The 20,370-nt window shown below is 57.5% G+C and overlaps 2 protein-coding genes across 13 annotated transcripts; one reads left to right on the top strand and one right to left on the bottom strand.

Moving 5' to 3' along the window:
- Positions 1-2,509: 2,509 nt before the first annotated feature.
- LOC110744026 lies at positions 2,510-6,420 on the top strand. Of its 10 annotated transcripts, none has more exons than XR_004185970.1 (4): positions 2,516-3,435; positions 3,744-3,820; positions 4,094-4,384; positions 5,221-6,420. XR_004185970.1 is itself a non-coding variant. In XM_031669799.1 (3 exons), exons 2-3 carry the CDS (start codon positions 3,738-3,740, stop codon positions 5,781-5,783), a joined length of 612 nt encoding a protein of 203 aa, XP_031525659.1. In that variant the 5' UTR covers positions 2,540-3,435; positions 3,673-3,737; the 3' UTR covers positions 5,784-6,420. The 10 variants fall into 10 exon arrangements, 3 of the variants coding, with proteins under 3 accessions (XP_031525660.1, XP_031525661.1, XP_031525659.1); XR_004185969.1 differs by having other exon boundaries at positions 2,520-3,435; positions 3,744-3,786; XR_004185972.1 differs by lacking the exon at positions 4,094-4,384 and having other exon boundaries at positions 2,510-3,435; positions 3,744-3,786.
- Positions 6,421-7,040: 620 nt separating this feature from the next.
- LY6E (lymphocyte antigen 6 family member E) lies at positions 7,041-10,928 on the bottom strand. Of its 3 annotated transcripts, none has more exons than XM_003903226.4 (4): positions 10,808-10,928; positions 8,423-8,525; positions 8,015-8,134; positions 7,041-7,882 (listed from the first exon to the last, which is right to left on the bottom strand). In XM_003903226.4, the coding sequence occupies exons 2-4, from the start codon at positions 8,472-8,474 to the stop codon at positions 7,659-7,661; spliced, it is 396 nt and encodes a 131-aa protein (XP_003903275.1). In that variant the 5' UTR covers positions 8,475-8,525; positions 10,808-10,928; the 3' UTR covers positions 7,041-7,658. The 3 variants fall into 3 exon arrangements, with proteins under 3 accessions (XP_003903275.1, XP_009211970.1, XP_021798402.1); XM_009213706.4 differs by lacking the exon at positions 10,808-10,928 and adding an exon at positions 9,919-10,030; XM_021942710.2 differs by lacking the exon at positions 10,808-10,928 and adding an exon at positions 8,762-8,957.
- Positions 10,929-20,370: the final 9,442 nt, after the last annotated feature.

The raw sequence follows: 20,370 nt of genomic DNA, 5'->3' as shown, positions 1-20,370 counted from the left end.
TTTTCACAGGTGCAAGTGGGGTTATTTATTTGTTGACGCTGCCTGAAATTTTCTAGGCTGCCTGATCTGTGGCTGGATCCACTTTATCAGTTCTGGAAATGTCTCTCTTCAATATCGCCTCTGTGCTAGTTGCTCAGCTATTTGGGGAACTGTCACGGTGTATCTGCTATCTTTGTATATTTCTTACTTTTTCTCCTTTTGAGTATGGATCGGGCACTGAGGGGAAGGTCCGTCAGAAGGATTTTCCAGAGATCCCTCTGCTCCCCAGGTGGGAAGGCAGGTCCCAAGTTTTCCCCACGGAGGAGGCTGGTTCTCCCAAAGGGACCTGGATGCTTTCTGGAGAGGGATGGTGGCTGTGTGTTTTTAAATTGTGGACCAGGCCGGGTACAGTGGCTCACACTTATAATTCCAGCATTTTGGGAGGCTGAGGCAGGGGGATCACTTGGGCCCAAGAGTTCAAGATCAGCCTGGGCAACACAGTGAGATCCGATATCTATAAAAATTTTTTCAAAAAAATAGCTGGGTGTAGTGGCGGTGCCTGTGGTCCCAGCTACTTGGAAGCTGAGGCAGGAGGATCGCTTGAGCCTGGGAGGACTGCAGACTTGGCGTGGGCCTGGGGGCCGCGGCCCGTTCTCTTCTGCTTGTCTCCTGGTTGTCTCCGTGTCCACACTGGCTTCAAGGTTCCCTGAAGGGGGTGGCCCTGGGGAGGGTCTGAGGGGGTTGGGTGGGGCTTCCTGTGCCAGACGCCCTCCTCTCTCGCCCAGGGCAGAAGTTCAGCTATACTAGCAAAGGCTGTGGCCCTATGTCCAGATTATGAACCTCACCCATCCTGTGGTCCCTGGCAGGTCTTACCCCACAGAAACTGAGGATGGACTGATTGACTTGAAGACTGAGAAGCTGGACATGACCTGCTGTGAAAAGAGCCTCTGTAACAAGGGCGTCAAGGATGGGGAAGGCGGCACAGGGTCCTGCCTGGGCCTTACCTCCCGAGGTCCCCACAGGGGCAGAGTGGTGGGGGGCTGGTGAGGGGCAGTGCCAGGACCCTGCCCATCCTCCGGAGGCTCATTTGCAGGCAGATGCTGGGAAGCAGGGGCTGGATGGGGCTGCAGAGAGGAGGGCGCCCAGTTCCGGGCTGGCGTGGAGACTGGGAATTCCCGGCGGGAGGCTCAGGTTCAGAGCCCTGAAATGAGCCTTCCTTCCTCTCCCTCCCCTTCCTCTCCCTCCCCTCCCCTGCAGGCTGAGGTTGGGAAGGAGGTTGAGGCTGCAATGAGCTGTGATTGTACCACTGCACTCTAGCCTGGGCGACAGAGGGAGACCCTATCTCAAAAAACAAAACAGGCCAGGTGTGGTGGCTCATGCCTGTAATCCCAGCACTTTGGGAAGCTGAGGCAGGCAAATCACTTGAGGTCAGGAGTTCGAGACCAGCCTGACTAACATGGTGAAACCCCATCTCTACTAGAAATACAAAAACTAGCCAGGCATGGTGGCACACGCCTTTAATCCCAGTTACTCGGGAGGCTGAGGCAGGAGAATCTCTGGAACCTGGGAGCCGGAGGTTGCGGTGAGCCGAGATCGTGCCACTGCACTCCAGCCTGGGCGACAAGAGCACGACTCCATCTCAAAAACAAAAACAAACAAAACACCAAATAATCCCCCTGCCAATAAACTGGGGACCATGTGCATAGAGGGTATAAAATCAATTGAGTGGGACACAATCGATACTTTTCAAATAAAGTAGAAGGCATCACATGAAGTGAGGATAATTTGCTGTGTGAAAGCCGTGCTTTCATCATCCATAGACACACAGAGTGCACACCTCTCGGGGATGCTTGTGCTCTGACTGGCATGTAACATGCACTGCTTATGGACGGTCAGGTTAAAACATATATTTTAAGATTCAAAAATACAACACGTCAGTATCCCTAGCAGTATTCTAACTTCTCCATTGCTTGGTGTTATGATGTCTGGCTCAGCTATCATCAGGCCGTGGGACCCGAGCAGTGTGACTGCAGGGCCAGCAGAGTGACCCGCGGACCATGGGCCCTGCTGGCGCTGCCCCTTCAGGTCTGACCTGTGCTCTGGTGCACTGCTTGGCGGGGCAGTCAGGCCTCTTGGGCCCGCGCCTTGCCCACAGCTGCCCGGAGCCACTGGGGAGTCTTTTGTGCCTGCTGCCTGCAGCTCTGTCCTGTCCTCCCCGCTCACCACCCCCACCTCACCTGGCTCATCCTCTCAGATGCCATGGAGTCTCCAAGCAGAGACCCCTGAGGGCACAGGGTGGATTCTGATTTTTAGAGGGGACCTCCCACCTGAAAGGCGACCCATTCTTATGCGGGTGTGCTGCCTTTATCTGTCTTCATCAAGGGCTGTCCCCGCAGTCCAGAAAGCTCTCTCCCTCCTTCTGCCCAGCACCTGGTGGGGGGTGCGGGGGCGGAGTCTGCAGTCACCCCTGGCCCATTTCCTGTGTCTTCTGATTCCCCTGAAGAACAAATTCGGGTGTGGGTGTGATGGGGGTGGGCAGGGGGCACTGACTGGGAGGGACAGGGGTGGTTCCAGGAGTGGCCAGGACCCCCCCCCACCGAGGGAGCCCCCATGTCGCCCCACCCCATTACAGGGGCCTCTGCTCCCTGCACAGAAAACAAGGGATGCCTGCCCTGGGGTCTCAGTGTCAGAGCTTGTTGCCCCGCTGGCCCCTCCCAGGCTCTGTCTGCACAGGGGCCTGCCAGTGGTGGGCTCAGCCAGAGACCCTCATCCTGAGTGGGATGACCTGAGTCTCACGGCTGCTTTTCTCTCTTGCTTCTGACACCAGGAAGAAGCTTGCTCCTGATGCACCAGGAAACTGAAACTGAAACTCAGGGCCCTAGTCCAGGACCCTCCTCTCTATTGAGTCACAATTTCTCCTTCTAAGGCAACCTCCCACCCCAGGGGACACCCTCTCGCTTCTCTCCTCACGGCAGCCCCTCCTCCTTCCGGGTCTGTTCTGCTCACACCCTGAGCTCTGGGAGGCCCCAGGCAGAGAAGGGGTGGGGGAGTGGGGGGGTGGTCTTGCTCGAGGTCACGTCTGCCTTCCAGAGCAGCCAGATCAGGTCACGTCTGCCTTCCAGGCACAGAAGGGGTGGAGTGAGGGGGGTCTTGCTCGAGGTCACATCTGCCTTCTAGAGCAGCCAGGTCAGGACGGAAGGGTTTCTACCCCTCAGTTCCCGTACTACGAGATGATGGGGTGAGGCCATCGGCTGTGTGCATATTACACAAGCAATCTGGGTTCCTCCTCATAAACCAGACGTGGGGCAGAGGTTCCCAGGCTCGGGGTGCAAGGCCTCCCCTAGCTCTTTCCAGGCTCGGAGCCTCTGTGCCACACCTGCCCTCAATGCACCCACACCCAAGACCATGAAGGTCACCGGCCCCTGCTGCTGCTGGCGCAGCTGTGGGTGAAGCCCTGTAAGTGGGGGCTGAGGGTGGAGGATGGGAAGGAGGCCTGAAGGTGGGAGTGAGACCCTCTCGATGCTGGGGGCTCCAGATGCCAGCAGGACCCTGCCCACAATTCTGAGTAGCCAAGGGCACCTGAGCCTACCTGTGTGCTGCCCAGGCCTGCTGCCTGTGCTGGTGAGAGGGACTGGAACCCACCCTTCAGCCTGGGACCCTGACCTGCACCCTCCCCGCCCCATCCCGAGTCAGGGCCTTGAGTGCTTCCAGTGCTGTGGTGTCTTGGACCCCAGCCTGTGCCACCCGTCTCCGACCCCATGCAGGCTCAAAGCTGCCCCTCCTCTGTGGTCACTGGCACTACCAATGGTGAGTCCGGGTGGGACCCGGCGTCTGTAAGCAGGTAAGGGGTGGGCAGGGCACTCTCAGGCAGCATCCTGAGGGCTCTGCCTTGAGCCCCCTGGCCTGGTAGAAGCTTGGATCTGGGGACAGAGCTCAGGGACCTCCATCTAATGGATCACAGACTTGGCGTGGAGCCTGGGGCCACCCCCCATTCTCTTCTGCTTGTCTCCGTGTCGCCACTGGCTTCAAGGTTCCCTGAAGGGGGCGGTCCTGGGGCAGATCTGAGGGGGTCGGGTGGGGCCTCCTGTGCCAGCCGCCCTCCTCTCGCCCACAGGGCAGAAATTCAGCTACGCTAGCAAGGGCTGTGCCCCCACCCCGTGCCCAGATTATGAACCTCACCCATCCTGTGGTCCATGGAGGGTCTTACCCCATAGAAACTGAGGATGGACTGATTGACTTGAAGACTGAGAAGCTGGACATGACCTGCTGTGAAAAGAGCCTCTGTAACAAGGCAGCCACAGCGCGGCGCGGCCTTTGGGGCCTGGCTGTCAGGGAGCTCCTGCTCAGCCTGGGCCTCTTCCTTTGGGCCCTGCTGTGAGCCCAGCCCACCCTGGCACTGCCCCTGGTGGGTAAATAGGAGCGCAGGGTGGTTGCCCTGTGCAGCCCTCAGCTCCTGCCCTGATGCCCTCGCCTAGCCGCCCAGCAGCCCAGAGACCCCCTCACCCAGCAGCCTAGATGCCCGCTGGCCCAGATAGTAAATGCGCGTGTTCAACCCAAGGACTTTGTTCCCTTATTAACCCTTGGGGTCTGGTCTGTGGCCTTCAAGGGGGTCCCAGCAAATTCCCCAGGGTGGGGTTCAGAGACTGGAGGGCCTTCCCCAGGTGGCCCAACCCTGTGCTCATTTCCAGCCAGGATCAGGCTCAGCCCCAGCCCGAGGTCCAGAAGCAGCCCGGAGGGTCTTGCACTCAGGGCTGGGGCCCCCCAGGAAGACTTGTTGGGGGCTGACAGAGGGGGCGGAGGGGTGGAGGCACTAAGGGCCCAGGCCAGCTGTGGCTGCCGGATGTGTGAAACGGTCCCGGGCCCACAGGCTGGTTACTCCTGCAAGGCACCGCAGAGGGCGGGGGTGTCAAGGGGGCAGAGGCTGTTTGTTGATGGGGGAGGCAGCGCAGGGTTCTGCCTGGGCCTCACTGCAGGAAGTCCCCACAGGGGCTGAGCGGTGGGGGGTGGGTGAGGCGCAGCGCTGGGGCAGGCTCCAGGCTCCCCATCCTCCAGAGGCTCATCCACGGGCAGATGCCGGGAAGCGGGAAAGTGGGGCTGGATGGGCTGTGGAGAGGAGGGGGCCCAGTTCGGGTCGACGTGGAGACTGGGAAATCCCAGCTGCTAGCAGGGTGTGGTGGGCCCTGGGCGGGAGGTTCCGGTCCAGAGCCCTGAGGTGAGGTTCCCTTCCTCTCCCTCCCTCAGGCTTCAGGAAATTGAAACTGAGCGCGCTGGGCTCCTCCCTTCTCTGCTCCAGGCCCAGGACACAACCCGGGCTCCCTCCCTCTGCTCCCGGACTCCACTACCTCCCTCGGCTCCTGGAAACCACCTGTCCTTGGGGGGCCTCCCACCTCCAGAGGGCGGGGCGGCAGGAACCCGGCGGAACCAGTCTCTCTGCTACCCGAAGGAGGTCAGGGCTGCCTCTGACCCCAGCCCTAAACCCAGAGCAGAGGGAGAGCTGGGCCCCCGAGTTCCAGATCCCAGGAGGACAAGCAGCTTCCACTCTGAGACTCTCTCCCCTGGGGAAACGAGGGGATGACTGCGCCCTCGTCTCAGTGTGGTTGCGAGACTTAGAAACCAGTGAGCTCACCTGGGAAGTGGAGGAGATGCCAGAGATGGAAGCGAAAATTAGCTTTAGCAGAAACCGAGCATTTGTTAGAAATTCTATCATCGCCCAGCGCCCACCATGTTCCTGTGTCCCTGGAGTCAGATCCAGGTTCCTGGCCATGGCTTTTGGGTGCAACTTCCTCTCACCAGCTCCACTATGATCAACTGGTCTGTCCCTCCAGCAAAGCCACCTGTGATTCCGAGTGAACAATGCAGTGAATGCACTGCACACTGGGACCCGAATGCCGGGATCTCTGTCCTCCTGGCTACCGTGCCCAGGCTCCTGGACCATCTGGTTTCCACCCTCTGTTCTCTGCTTGCATTTCTCAATGCTAGAGCAACCCACTCAGCAAATCCAAACTCCCCACAGAATCTCAAGCTCAGTCTCTGCAGGGTCTGTCCACAGGGAGTGGTGATTGGCGGCAGGCCCCTCCTCCCGGTGACCCCTTCCAGGTCCTCTTGCTCAGTTACAACGGGCCCTTCTTGGGTGGCAGTAATGATTCGTGTGTTTCAGACAGGAATCACTACCTCAGGGACCCAGGAGAAGGACACAGGTCGTTGACCTGCCTTGACCTCAGGGACCTGGGAGGACCCGGCTATTCACATCAGCTGCCAGGGGTGGGAATCTTGGGCTTCCATGGTGGCCACCGGCCCCTCCTGCTGGACGGTGCCCCTGGAATCTTGACACACACAGCACAGTTTCTGGCCAGCCAGGGAAATCCAGGGTCGGCGCTGAGTGGCTGAGACCCTGGTCCGTTTCCTCCCGTTGTCCCAGATAAACAAACAAACACACCTCCATTGCATGTCTGCTTGTTTTCTCTCTCCAGCCCAAAGAGCCCTCTGGGCTGTGCACAGCACCTGCCTGCAGATGGTGGCCTGGGCCGGGTTCCTCTGTCAGGAGGCCGCCACCTGCTTGCCAGGGGGAAGCGGGCAGCGCTGCCGTCCCAGGCATGGATAGGTCAGGGTTGCTGCCCCGAGCTTTTGCGTGGGAGCCCCCTGCTCCTCTCAAAGGCCACTCACTGAACTCCGGACTGTCTGTCCTGCCCCAGCCCAGCTTTTGTGCCCTCTGCACCAGCGGGTCCAGACACCCTCCATTCCCAAGTCCTAGAGAGCCCTGGGTGCTGCCCCAGCCTGAGCGTGCTCCTTCTGGCACCTGCTTTCTTTCCTCCATGCCCCCCGACCTCCTCCTGCTGTGGGAGGCCGAACTCACTCGACCTGCTGAGCCTGGGGCAGGAGAAAGGGCAGAGCGCTGGCGAGGGGCTCCCTCGGAGGCCAGGCAAGCTGCTGGCTATGGCTCAGGGGACGACTCCTCCTCCCCGACCACCCCCCGGGCCGTACCACAGAAGACCCCAGAACCCTCCAAACCTGGGGTGCTCTGCCTTTTCCCCCATGGGGCAGCCATGCTCAGAGCAAGAAGCTGGGGGACATCTGTATTTATTTGAGGCACCACAGCAGCAGGAGGGCTCCAATGTAGGGGTGGGCTGGGGCAGGACTGGCTGGATTTGGGGCGGGGCCTAGACCTGGAAGCGGCAGAAATCCCAGCTCCCAAAGGCTGCCCTTGACGGGCATGCAGCTGTGCCAGGGCAGGCGCTACAGGAGACTGAGGCTCTCCAGGCTGCCGGCACCCCTCCCTCCCCAAACACCGCCCCCAGAAGCCGCCACGTGCTCCCACATGCACTGCACACCCACGTACACAGCTAGGCACACATCCCTACTGACACAGCCTCCCTGGGGGCTGTCAGCGTGTCCATGGGACTTGGTCCTGACGAAGGACCCTAAGACTCCAGGGAACCCTCGTCCCTTCCGCAGTCCCCCAAGGAAGGTCACATCATCGACCCCAGAAGTAAGGGCAGCTGGCCCCACTTGGGGCAGCGGCAGGGGCTGGGGCAGGTGGAGGTGCATGGGGTGGGCCTGACCTGGGACCAAGGGCACAGATCAGGCACGTGAGAAGTCAGGGGCTCCCATACCCTGTGGGATCCAGAAAGGGCTGGGCTTTCCTTCCTGAGCTGGGGGATCGGGGGACAGGGTCTGGGCGGTCAGGGGCCGAACCGCAGCAGGGCCGGCAGCAGGCTCAGCAGCAGCCCGGCGCCCAGCAGGGTAGCGCTTGCCCGCAGCCCACCGTCGGCTGCACTGAAATTGCACAGGAAGCTCTGGCAGCAGCTGATGCCCATGGAAGCCACACCAACATTGATGCCTTCTGGGAGGGGGCAGGCCGGGGAACAGGTCTTGCTCAGGCTGTGGCCAAATGTCACGAGATTCCCTGCATGGGAAATGAGGCTGTCAGGGGAGAGGCAGACGGCTGCAGGCAGACAGCAATGGCCTCTGCTGAGCCCCGGCCTGGGCCAGGGAGACGGCCAGGGGAGGAAGGCGTGGTCTGAGGCCTGGCACTCACCAATGCCAGCACTAGTAGACACGGTCACGCAGTAGTTGTCCTGGTCGGAGCAGATGGTCGGCTTCAGGCAGTACAGATTGCTCTTCTGGTTCAGGCAGGAGAAGCACATCAGCGAGCTGGCTGTGGAAGGACACACCTGTCTCAGGGAAGCCTCCAGTGTCCCTCCCAGGCCTGACCCCAGTGGACATTTACTGAGAAATTACCGTATAGCAGCCCTTGGGGTGGAGGCAGAACGAAGACAGTGACACCCTACCCTGGCCGTCGAGCAGCTCAAGTGGCACCCAAACACACAGTGAGACAGTGTGGCCAGGCCGGGTGAGCCCTCTGCTGGGAGCGGCCTGGAAGGACCCCTGGGAGTCGAGCAGGGCACAGCCGGACAAAGTTCTGGGGTCCCCGAGGGCACCTCACCTCGCTCCACACCCAGAAGCGCAGCCAGCAGCACTGGCAAGAAGATCTTCATTCTGGAGAGGATGGCCGTCCTGTCCGGAAGTCACAAACCAGAGCAGCCGTCCTGCTCCGGAGAGACACCGCTGGTGAGGGGGCCGGGTGGTGCCTCGCTCCTCCCCAGGACCATGCACCCCCACTGTGCAGATGAGGACACAGCAAAGAGGGGCAGGGACCTGCCAGCACACAGGAACTTCCCTGCTTCTCTCCCGACCTACCCCTCACTCAGTGCAGGCATGCTCTAGGCTATACCCCTCCTGAAACCTGGCATGGGCGCTGTACAGTCAAGAGGAGGAAACTCACCAGCCTTCTCCGAATCACAGAAAAGGAAGCAGAGTCAGTGGCCTCTGCCAGTAGTCCTGGGGTGGGGGAATGGTGACCAGTAATACTATGAGCTAGTCTGGGGCTGGGTACGGTGGCTCACGCCTGTAATCTCCACGCTATGTGAGGCCAAGGCAAGAGGATCACATGAGGCCAGGGGTTTGAGACCAGCCTGGGCAACAGAGTGAGACCTCCTGTTTCTACAAAAAATACAAAACTTAGCTGGGCGTGGTACGTGCCTGTGGTCAGCTACTTGGGAGGCTGAGGTGGGAGGATCTCTTGAGCCAGGGAGTTCAAGGCTGCAGTGAACCGTGATCATGCCACTGCACTGCAGCCTGGGCAACAGAGTGAGACCGTCTCAAAAAAAAGAGAGATCTATATACACATTTATATGTATGTCTGTCTGTGCATATTAGCTAATCTATATCTAGAACTTTCCTTGGGACAGCTCAGTGTCTTGAGTCCAGGCATCTCTCCTGACATGGAGACCGGGGGCCGCGTGGGACATGGCCCAGGGGAAAGCACTCCCCATTCCTGATGTTACTCAGTTCTGAGGACAGCAGCCCACTAAGTATCTGCTACTCCCCATTCTGTGGCTAGGAAATGGGCTCCGAGAGATGAGGCTGCGTGCCACCGGTCCCACCAGCAGGAAGGAGCCAGATGGGTCCATGTACTGCTCCTTGGCCTCTGCACAGGACCCTCCGTTGAGCAGGGGCCCATGGCACTGTTGGAGAAAGAATCTGGAACACGCCCTGCTGGGGTCGTGATTCTCTATTTTCTAAGTGCATGGTGTTGGAGGGGGAGGCTGCTGCCTTCTGCCAGGGACAGCCGTGGGCAGAGGAGGGGGAGGGACATCCCGGGCCTGGGGAGCTAGTGCTGGGCACTGGGGGTGAGGATGCCTGAGAGAAAAGATCTGGAGAGGGGCCCGCAGAGGCCCTAAGGGGAGAGCAGCAGGCCAGGACCCTGAGATCTGGGCTGACATCCTGGGGTTGGGAGTGGGAGCCCCAGATGGCCAAAACCAGTGCCAAGTCCAGCTGGGGCCTGTCCCCGCCTCCAGGGAGGAACCCGAGGAGGAAGGATCTCCAATTCCTTATCCCCCCACCCCCGAAAAGTGAGGTTCTGGTGTGGGGATCCCTGACCTGTCTCTGAGGAAGTCCTGGCATACAGGGCCACAAACAGGTCCAGTTGGTGCCGCCATCTGCCCACTGGTTGGCACCCAACCCGCCGGGCCACCAGGCTGAGCTAAGGCACCGGTGGGAGCAGAAGGCAATTAGGAAGGCCGGGTGGGCTGTGGAGCCCAGAGGGAGCCGGCAGGCCGTAGGGGGCGCCCGTGGGGTCCAGGCTGCAGGCTCGTCCCCAGGCTCAGGGAAGCTGGCCCCTGGGAGCCAGGTATCTAGGGGCTGCCCAGCCAGCAAGAGACGGGAGCCTCTCCTGTGGGAATGGGGAGCGGCCCGGCGGTCCACTCCGGGAGGCTGGGCTCCTTGGACCTCACCGCAAGCGCCACCAGTGCCAGAACAAGAAGCGGGGGCGGGTTCCAGTGCTCCGGGGTGATACGCGGGGGAGCGGTCAATCCTCCCTTTCCGGCCAGGAGCTCTGCAAGGTCCCGTGCCCCCTCCCCTAGTCAGCAAAGCTGTCACTCCCGGCCCACGCTGGGGAGCCAGGAGCGTCTGGAGTTGGGTGATGGGCTCCAGTGGCTGCGCAGCCCAGGGCCGGCCGGGAGGCTCCTGGCGGCAGTCTCCGCCCGCTCCCGCCCCAGATCTTTGGAAACATTCGGGGAGGCCTGGGGGGGGGATGGGAGGAGAGGCTCAGCTCTCGCGGGACCAACCCACCGGCAACCCCAACCCCTCTCCTGCGCCTCCCCGTGCGCCCCTCTTGCTCTCTCCCACCGTCTCCAGCCCCGGCCCCCGCAGGGCGCCTTCCGCCGCGCGTGGCTGGGCCGGGGCCGCGTGCACCGCAGCCGAGGCCGCCGGGTCTGAGCGCGTGCGCGCAGGTGGCGGGGGCGTCCCGGTCGCGGCCCCGCGGACTCACCGCCGGGCGGACGCAGGTACCAGCAGCCTCGCCGAGCTCCCCGAACCTCGCGCGCTCTGGACCGCTGCTGGACCGCAGACTCCCAGGCAGCCCGCGCGGCCCCGGGGCGGGGGCAGGGGCGGGGCGCGGGAGGGGCCTCCGGGGGGCGGAGTCGGCGAGCCCGCGGTGGGGGTCCCCTCGCCGCCCAGGCCTGCCCCAGCTTCTTGGGATAGATGGGGAGGCTGAGGACCAGAAGGGGGCTGAGACCACCCCCCAATTTCCCCAGCGAGGTGGCGCCTGAGCCACGGCCAGGCCCGGCCTCCTTCCACCCGGCCCTGCTGTGCGCGCGGCGGGTGCTGACCTGGCGAGGCCGGACAGGGACCAGGTCGGGGTGAAGGTCACTGACACCTGGACTTGTGGCCAGTCCTCGTTGTGATCGGAGTGGGAGGCCCACGGGTGAGCAGACGTGTTTTGGGTGTGAGCACGGAGGAGGGGTGCCTCGGAGAGTGTCGGGGAGCAGTGTTGGGGGTCTCGCCTGCGGAGTGGAGCGGGGGAGGGGAAGAAGCAGGCACCCCTGTAGCCTGGGCTTCCTGAGGTCATCTTGTCCCTGCTCCCCGCTCCAGACTGGGCTGTGTCTTGGCCATCCCCCAGGCGGAGGTGGGGAGACCGGCAAGGGTTGGGAGGTGGGAGGTTGTGGGTTCTGGCTTCTGCCAGGGCACTGCAGCTCTGCCATCGGTGCGTGTCTTTCCTCCCGCCAGGCCCTCTCCGAGGGTTTGTGGGCGCTGGGGCTCTGCCACTGGCCTCTTCTCCAGTTGACAGTGAGTTTCCTTTCTGGGTGACAGGGCGAGCGCCAGGGAGGGGCTTCTGAACCCCACACGGAAGTAGGGGGAGGGTGTGGGGAAACGCGAGGGTCGGCAGGTGGCCGCGTGGCCAGGAGGGGGCTGGGGCGGAGAGACACCTGTAACACCCATCTCAAATCTAGGGGTGCATTCAGTGTGGCTGTGTATGTGTTTTGCATGAGTGTGTGTGGTGTGTGTGTATGGAGGCTGAGGCTGGGGCTGTGTGTGTCACAAGATGTCCTGGCTGTGGTATGATGGCACCGTGGGTGGGGCTGCCACAGCTTTGGGGGCGATGCCCCAGCTGTCTCTGGGGACTGGAGCCTCCAGTAGGCTGTGGCCCGGGGGGAGTCCAGGCCTCTGGGTCTTAACTGGGGCACAGGCAGGGTGTCTTCCCCTCTAGAATGTTGGCGGTGAGGGCAGGGGGTTCTCTCTGCGCAGCCAGCACCTGGGGCCATCCGTGCCACCGCAGGGGCTCAGTAAGAGTTGTGGGACGAGAGCGTGGGTGGATTTGCCCCCTTCAAGACAGGACCGTCTGATTCAGAAAACAAGCTGCTTTAGGAAGAGGGCTGTTTGGAAAAGACTCTCGAACCATTAATCCTGTCTCTCACTCAACACCACACAGGAGACGTCAACACAGAAGACTCCCACGACTGCTGGGGCCAAACGTGGGGGGTGGAAGTCTCCCCGCCACCAAGCAAGCCGTCAGTTCTGCAGCGGACACCGGCTGGGTGTCCAACACCATTCCAACACTGTACCTGGAGATAGCGTCAGATCCCATAGCGTGAGTGCTCAGCCCCGAGGCACCTACACACACACACACACACAGACACACCACCAGCTAATTCCATTCCTGGAGTCTTTGTCAGATCCCTTCCATTCCTCCACTCCATTCCAAATGCATCAGATCCACTGTGGTCTTTCCTTCGGTGTCCATTTCCATTCCATACCTGGGCTCGTCCAGATCCATTGTCTTCCCGCTCCATGTTTCCACCACACACACACACACACACACACACACCATTTTAGATTGTCCAACCTACATTCAACAATGCCTGGAATGGCGTCAGATCCCACAGGCGTGGTCTCCAGCCGAGACCCCTACACACACATTCCTTCCCTCCGCTTTCCATTCCACTAATACCTGGGTCAGATCCATTCCTTCGTTGTCCACCATTCAACACGTTCACGTCAGATCCCACAAGCTGGTCACTCAACTTGAACACCACCACACACACACACACACACACACACACACACACACACCCAGCTGAGGGGGCCAGCTTCTAGAACTTCTTGCAGAGCTATTGTTGAGGTTCCCACTGTCAGAGGAACCCCTGCTCACCAGGCCTCTGGTTTAGTGAAACATGACCAGAGTGACTCCATCTTGAAGTAAGTAGGAGGCACTCACAAGGCACCTATAAGGTTAATGCTTATGGTCTAAAAATAGCCACGTCTCAAGCTGGCCACCAGTTATAATTACAGAATATTTATGGCCATATGGGGCATCTCCCAGCAAGCCCGCAGACTGTCCAGATAACCCGAGAGTGCAGGCCACTTTACGCAGAGATAATGTCAGTGAGCAGCCTGAGGTTGGAGGATGAATGGTCACTGACGGCACCCACAGCCGCTATCTCTAGTGAGCGCATCTGCACATTCCAGGAGTGATTGCAGCTCCTTACAGTTTCTTGTAAGCAGAGGCACTAACAGAGGACCCGCCCTCCTTCTCCTGCTTTCTGAGCACGCCCCACTCTAGAACGGAGTCATTTCAAATAAACCTGCGTCTCTCACTGTGCTCTGTGGTTCACCAAAATTCTTTCCTGCACAACATCCAAGAACCCCTCTTGGGGTCTGGATTGGGACCCTCTTTCCCAGCAATATTGTAGCCCCTCCCCATTTTGCGTTTAATTGATTTGCAAGAGTGGCTCGGGGAAGTCAGGGAAATACATTTGCAGTTAATTATAAAGGGATACACACGAGAGGCACCGGCGCGGTCTCCGGGAAGGGGTGGGGAGCTTCCATGCCACCCACGTGGCCCCTCCAGGAACCCCTGTGTGCCCAGCATTCCTACCCCCAGGGCATGGGACGAATCCTGTCTGAATGACCCCCTTGGGGCCCATGATCAGAAAGGAGGGGGAGGATTGGAGTCCTGCCTTGGGGCAGGTGAAACGGAGCAGGACTCATCACAGACATTCCATTTCTACCCATAACTGTAACAAGGGCCACGGAGTCCCCAGTCAGGAACCTGGCCGAACGCCAACTCTACCCATGCATCTACCTCCTTACAGAGCAGCCCTCCTGCTCATACGCCCTCCCTCCTCCTCACACGCCACTCCCTCCTCACGGCACTCCCTCCTCCTCACACGCCATTCCCCTCGTCATCGCGCGACATCATCATCATCACCGTGCATCATCATCATCATGAGTATCATCATAGCGTCATCTCATCGCGTCACGTATCATCGCGCGGTATCATGCATCATCGCGGGTAAATCATCATCCATCATGGCGTGGGTTCATCATCATCATGCGTCATCATCATGGCGGTATCCATCATCATCGCCGTCATCATCATCATCGCGGATCATCATCTTGGAATCATCGCGGGTCATCATCATCATCATGGCGTCATCATCATGCATCATCATCATCGCGCGGATCATCATCATCACGGTATCATCATCATCTTGAAGTAAAATCATCATCATCTTAAATCATCATCATCACTTTGGGATATCATCATCTTGCGTGGATCATCATCGCGCGGTATCGTCATCATCATCATCGTGATCATCATCATCATCATTTCGCGCGGATCATCATCATCTTGGTAAATCATCATCATCGCGGGTAAATAAATAAATATCGCCGTGCATCATCATCATCGCCGCGTCATCATCATCATCGCGGGATCATCATCATCATGGCATTAAATAAATAAATGTCGCGGGATCATCATCATAAACGACATCATCATCATCGCCGCGTCATCATCATCGCGGGACCATCATCTCGCGCTGCGCCATCATCATCATCGCGCGGATCATCATCATCATTGCATCATCATCATCATGGCGTCATCATCATCATCTTGCGATCGTATCATCTTGCATCATCATCATCATTGCATTGCATCATCATCATCGCGGGATCATCATCATCTGCATTATCATCATCATAAATTGGCCGGATCATAAGACTGGGACGGGCCCGCTCTCATGTGGAGGGCCTTTGTTTTTTCAATTTTTAAAATTTTGAATTAGGCAACCTCTGAACCAGAATAGGGTCGGGGAGGCTGCCATGACTGAGGCCTTTGGCCCTAGCTGTGGAAGAGTTTTGTCCTGGTGGCTTCTCAGATGACAGGAGGAGGCCCGTGGGGCCTGTGGGAAAAGTCCTGTGGGTCCGAAGGGCCGAGTGAGCGTTGGCCCCCAGGGTGAGCGCACAGCCTTGACGTGGCCCTTTCCTCCCACATGCTCAAGAGAACTTTCCTCTTGCAGGATTGAGGTAGATGCATGTGGAGTTTGGGGCATGTTTGCTGCAGGCTGCCTCCCAGCTCTGTTTCGAGTCTGGATTCAGCCATGACTGCTGTCAGGAGGGACCTGGCTGACGGCCTGGCCCAGCAGGCGGCCTCTGGAGCCAGAAAGCCAGATGCTGCTGCCCCAGGAAGAGCGAGCCGGGGCCTCCCGGAGCCTGGCGCTTACTGGGGCTGGCAGATGAGGCCACAGATGAGCTCTGCCCTGGCTTCTGGGTTCAAGAGGGAAGGAGCCACACCTGCCCTGTGTGCTTCTAGGACAGGTCAGCCACCTGAGACCTGCCCGTGGCCATGGGCCTCATCCTGCCCTGACCTTTCTCTGGTCACTATTCAGGGGTCCTGTGGGGAGCGCCCCTGAATCTCGGCCTCCCGCATCCAGCCCCTGCTGCCGCTGCCTGTGTCTCTTGGAAGACAGGGACTGTGGAGCTGACCAGGAGGCCTGATGGGGAGTGCAGATGGCTGGACAGGGCAGGCTGGGGCAGGACAGGGCAGGCTGGGCTGGGACCTGGCTGCTGGCTCTGGCGGGAGGTAGGCTGTCTCCCAGCCTGGGCTCAGTGCGGGGAGAGCAGGCTGACTCTGGCTGGGCTGCCATGAGCTTGCTGCCTGACCTCCCTGAGTCCAGGCTTCCTGTTCCAACGTGCAGCTGCCAGTACTCTCAGGCCTGGTTCCTGCCTCTCCAGGGCACAGTCCAAAGTGTGTCAGCATCTGCTCCCACCACTGGGGCCTCAGGCTCTTCCTCTAACTTGCACTGCCACCTTGACCCTGGCTCAACCCTGCCACCGAAGTTGGCTCCAGGCCTCCCTGAGTCGCTGCTTAGCCTCTCCTCTTGGGAAATCTTCCCTGACCCCAGGGGAGGCCCCTCCCACAGAGTGACTGAGACAGGTCTCAACCAGTTCAGAGGTTTACTTTGCCAAGGTTGAAGCCATGCCTGGGAAAAAGAGACAGAAGCCACAGTAGGGTGTGCAGCCCACTCCTTTTCCAAAGAAGGTTTTGGGGCTTCAATATTTAAAGAAAGAAGTGGCCGGAGGGGAAGGAGGAAAGGAAAAAAGGGAGGGTCATATTCCTGTGAGGCTGTGATCTGTATCCACTGCTCTCCAGGTTGCAGGTAAAAGGAGGGGGCGGGGCAGAGGAACACTTGATTTGTGTGTGTTTTTCGTTTTTTATTTTTGTTTTTTTGAGATGGAGTCTCACTCTGTTGCCCAGGCTGGAGTGCAGTGGCACGATCTCAACTCACTGCAGCCTCTGCCTCCCGGGTTCCAGCGATTCTCCCGCCTCAGCCTCCTGAGTAGCTGGGAATATAGGCGTGTGCCACCACGCCCGGCTAATTTCTGTATTTTTGTAGAGATGGGGTTTCACCATGTTGGCCGGGCTGGACTCGATGTCTTGACCTTGTGATCCACACTGTTCTTCACTGTGGTTGTACCAATTTACATTCCTTCCAACAGTGTACAAGGGATCCCTTCTCTCCACATCCTCACCAGCATTTGTTATTGTCTGTCTTTTGAATAAAAGCCATTTTAACTAGAGTGAGATGAGATCTCATTGTAATTTTGATTTGCATTTCTCTGATCATCAGTGGTGTTGAGCAACTTTTCATATACCTGTTTGTCATTTATATCCCCCCTTCCCCTCCCCCTTTTCCTCCCCCTCCTCCACCTCCTCCTTCTTCCTCTCCTTCTCCTTCTCCTTCTTCTTCTGACAGGGTCTTGCTCTGTTGCCCAGGCTGACGTGATCACATCACATCTCGCTGTAGCCTTGACCTCCTGGGCTCAAGTGATCCTCCTACCTCAGCCTCCCAAGTAGTCAGATCACGGGCACACTATGCCCAGCTAAATTTTATATTTTTTGTAGTGACAGGATTTTGTCACATTTCCCAGGCTGGTCTTGAACTCCTGAGCTCAAGCAATCTCTCTGCCTCAGCCTCAAAAAGTGCTGGGATTACAGGTGTGAGCCACTGTGCCCAGCCATGCCATTTGCATGTCTTCTTTTGAGAAATTTCTATTCAAATCTTTTGCTCATTTTTAAATTGGATTATTAGATTTTTTTTCTGTAGAGATGTTTGAGCTCCTTACATATTTTGGCTATTAATCTTTTGTCAGATGGATAGTTTGTAAATAGTTTTCTCCCTTTCTGTGAGTTATTTCTTCACAGTGCTGATTGTTTCCTTTGCTGTGCAGAAAGTTTAAAACTTGATGTAATTCCATTTGTCCATTTTTGCTTTAATGGCCTGTTCTTATGGGGGTATTTGCCATGTTGGCCAGGCTGGTCTCGAATTCCTGACCTCAGGTGATCCACCCGCCTTGGCCTCCCAAAGTGCTGGGATTACAGGTGTGAGCCACCTCGCCTGGCTGATTTGTTGTTCATTTATATTTTCAGGTGAGGAAGGCCGCCTGGGGAGACCCGTGGCCTTCTCTCTTGTAGCTGTCTGTTTAAGAACAAAAGGAAAGGCAAGTTTTTTTCTTGTTTTTGTGTTTGTGTGACTCAGTTTCCAAGCTTCAATTTTTCCTTTGGCATAGTGAGTTTGGGGACCCAGATCTTATTTTCCTTTCTGTCACCCCATTTGGTTTTGGGCTCCATGACAGCTGGACGCGGCTTCTGCGTGGTGCGTGCCTCTGAGTGGAAATGCTTGTGAGTGGTGGTGTGTGTGTTTGAACACGTGGAGGGGGATCTCTGACGGAGTCGCTGACGGAAGTCCAGCAAGCCTCACTCTGAGAAGCCTCCTTATTTGTGTGGTCACATTTGATGAGCCCTGAAGGAATTGTTAGTGGAAGCTCAACAGGCCTGATTGGGGATGACCGTCCGCTCGTCCATCTGGCCCGAAGACCACCCATTGAATTCCTGGTCAGAGGTCATCCCTCCCCTCCTTGAGTGCATCAAACAAAGACACCAGGGACCAAAGGGGGCAAGTCTGAGCCTCGTGAGGTCGACGTTGACTGCTGCGCGAGGTGACCTGTGTCTGTTTCGTTGTGTGTATTTTGCGACAGCTGGGATGAAAAATGTGAATTTTACCGGTTCCCCATGCAGCTCACTGGGCAGCATCTTGCAAAATTGAGAGTTTTTTTTTTCCCCCTGTGATTCCATGAAGTGGAAAAAGGTGATTTTCCTTTGTGATGCCGCTTCGCCACCATAGCTGTGGTTGGTGCTGTGAGCAAGGTCACCAGGGCAGCCCAGGGAAAGGGAACCCAAAAACCTGGCATACCAGCAACAGGGTAAGAATGTCTTACTGGGCTGGATGTGGTGGCTCACGCCTGTAATCCCAGGACTTTGGGAGGCCGAGGCGGGTGGATCACCTGAGGTCAGGAGTTCGAGACCAGCCTGGCCAGCATGGTGAAAACCCCGTCTCTACTAAAAATACAAAATAAATAAATACATAAATAAATAAATTAGCCAGGTGTGGTAGCGGGCGGCTGTAATCCCAGCTACTTGGGAGATTGAGGCAGGAGAACTGCTGGAACCTGGGAGGCGGAGGTTGCCGTGAGCTGAGATCATGAGATCACACCATTGTACTCCAGCCTGAGCAACAAGACTGAAACTCCGCCTCAAAAAAAAAATAATAAGAATAATTCCTTACCAGCCAGGCTTCTGGGCCCTCTCTCTCTGTGCATCCTGGTTGAGTGAATGGTAAAAATCACTGTTTATTAATGAGGAAAAGGATTTGTGAGGCTAGTCTGAGACTGTAGCACATATGGAGTACCTTGTGCTGTGGATTTGTCTTTCTCTGTTGTTCTGTCATAAACAGGGTACCACAGGATAAACGTGAGCTTAGGACCCCTGAAAGCCCACTACTCAACCTGGTCCCACGGGCTGGTCAGTGACAGACTTTGCTGCGGGTTCCTGGAGCCAAAACTGAAGGAAGTTTCCCTCTCGTCTTGGTTTATGTCCTTGGAAGCGTGACTTTGTGACCGTGTGCAGGAATTCTCTCCGGGTCTCCACCATCCGGAGGGCAGGAATTTTCAAGTTCGTGTCGGGCGGCCGGTCCGAGAGGACCAGGAGTCAGAAATGAGTTGCCTTGCTCTTCCCCTGAGTGTGTTGAGCCCTCGCACGAGTTTTGTCTTAAAAGGTTTCGTCCCTATGGGGCTTTTACTGTCTATCGCTTTCTTCTTTTTTTTTTTTTTTGAGACGGAGTCTCGCTCTGTCGCCCAGGCTGCAGTGCAGTGGCATGATCTGGGCTCACTGCAAGCTCCGCCTCCCGGGTTCATAGCATTTTCCTGCCTCAGCCCCCTCTGAGTAGCTGGGACTACAGGCGCCCGCCACCATGCCTGGCTAATTTTTTGCATTTTTTTTTTTAGTAGAGACAGGGTTTCACCATGTTAGCCAGGATGGTCTCGATCTCCTGACCTTGTGATCCGCCCGCCTTGGCCTCCTAAAGGGCTGGGATTACAGGCGTGAGCCGCCGCGCCTGGCCATCTATCGCTTTCTTAAGCCCATTTCTCAGAGTGAATTCTTGGGGATCATGGAGATGCCTGCTTTACCCGTTTTCTGGAAATACCTTTTGCTAATATGGTAAAAACTTGGAAAATTGCCATCTGGACTGCAGCTAGCTTTTTGGATTGAGTCGCAGTTGACACTGACTCCTGGGAAAGACACCAGCAGTCACCTTGTGCTAGAGGTCAGCTAGCTAAAGCTTTGGTGGTTCTTCGCAGTAGCAGCCTGGGTTCAGCTCCTGGCTGTGGGAGTGAGTCCTTCATGGTCTAATACTTGCTGGACTTTTGCTGCTTGTTGATTATTTTCCCCTCCATGGACAGCTTCTGATTTTCTGTCTTGAACTACATTTGGGGAGATTCTAGACCTTGTAAAAAATCACTTATTATCTCTTTGGAGACACTCTGCATATCTTTGTGGTTAAGTCATCCTCTTAGTTAAGGCTCACTGATTTACCTTTAGTAAAACAATTCCAAAGCCAGAAATATTGGCCCTTTGTCCTGGCTGAAATCTGGTAATAAAAGATTTATTATTATTATTATTTTTATTTTTGAGATGGAATTTCGCTCCTGTTGCCCAGGCTGGAGGGCAGTGGTGCAATCTCAGCTCACTGCACCTCCGCCTCCCGCGTTCAAGCGATTCTCCTGCCTCAGCCTCCCGAGTAGCTGGGATTACAGGCGCGTGCCACCACGCCCAGCTAATTTTATATTTTTAGTAGAGACGGGGTTTTACCATGTTGGCCAGGCTGGTCTCGAACTCCTGGCCTCATGTGATCCACCCACCTCGTCCTCCCA

The sequence above is a fragment of the Papio anubis genome, chromosome 8 (assembly GCF_008728515.1).
Source record: "Papio anubis isolate 15944 chromosome 8, Panubis1.0, whole genome shotgun sequence".
NCBI lineage: Eukaryota > Metazoa > Chordata > Mammalia > Primates > Cercopithecidae > Papio > Papio anubis.
The sequence above is the reverse complement of the archived record's forward strand: the minus strand, read 5'-3'. Positions and strand labels throughout refer to the sequence as shown.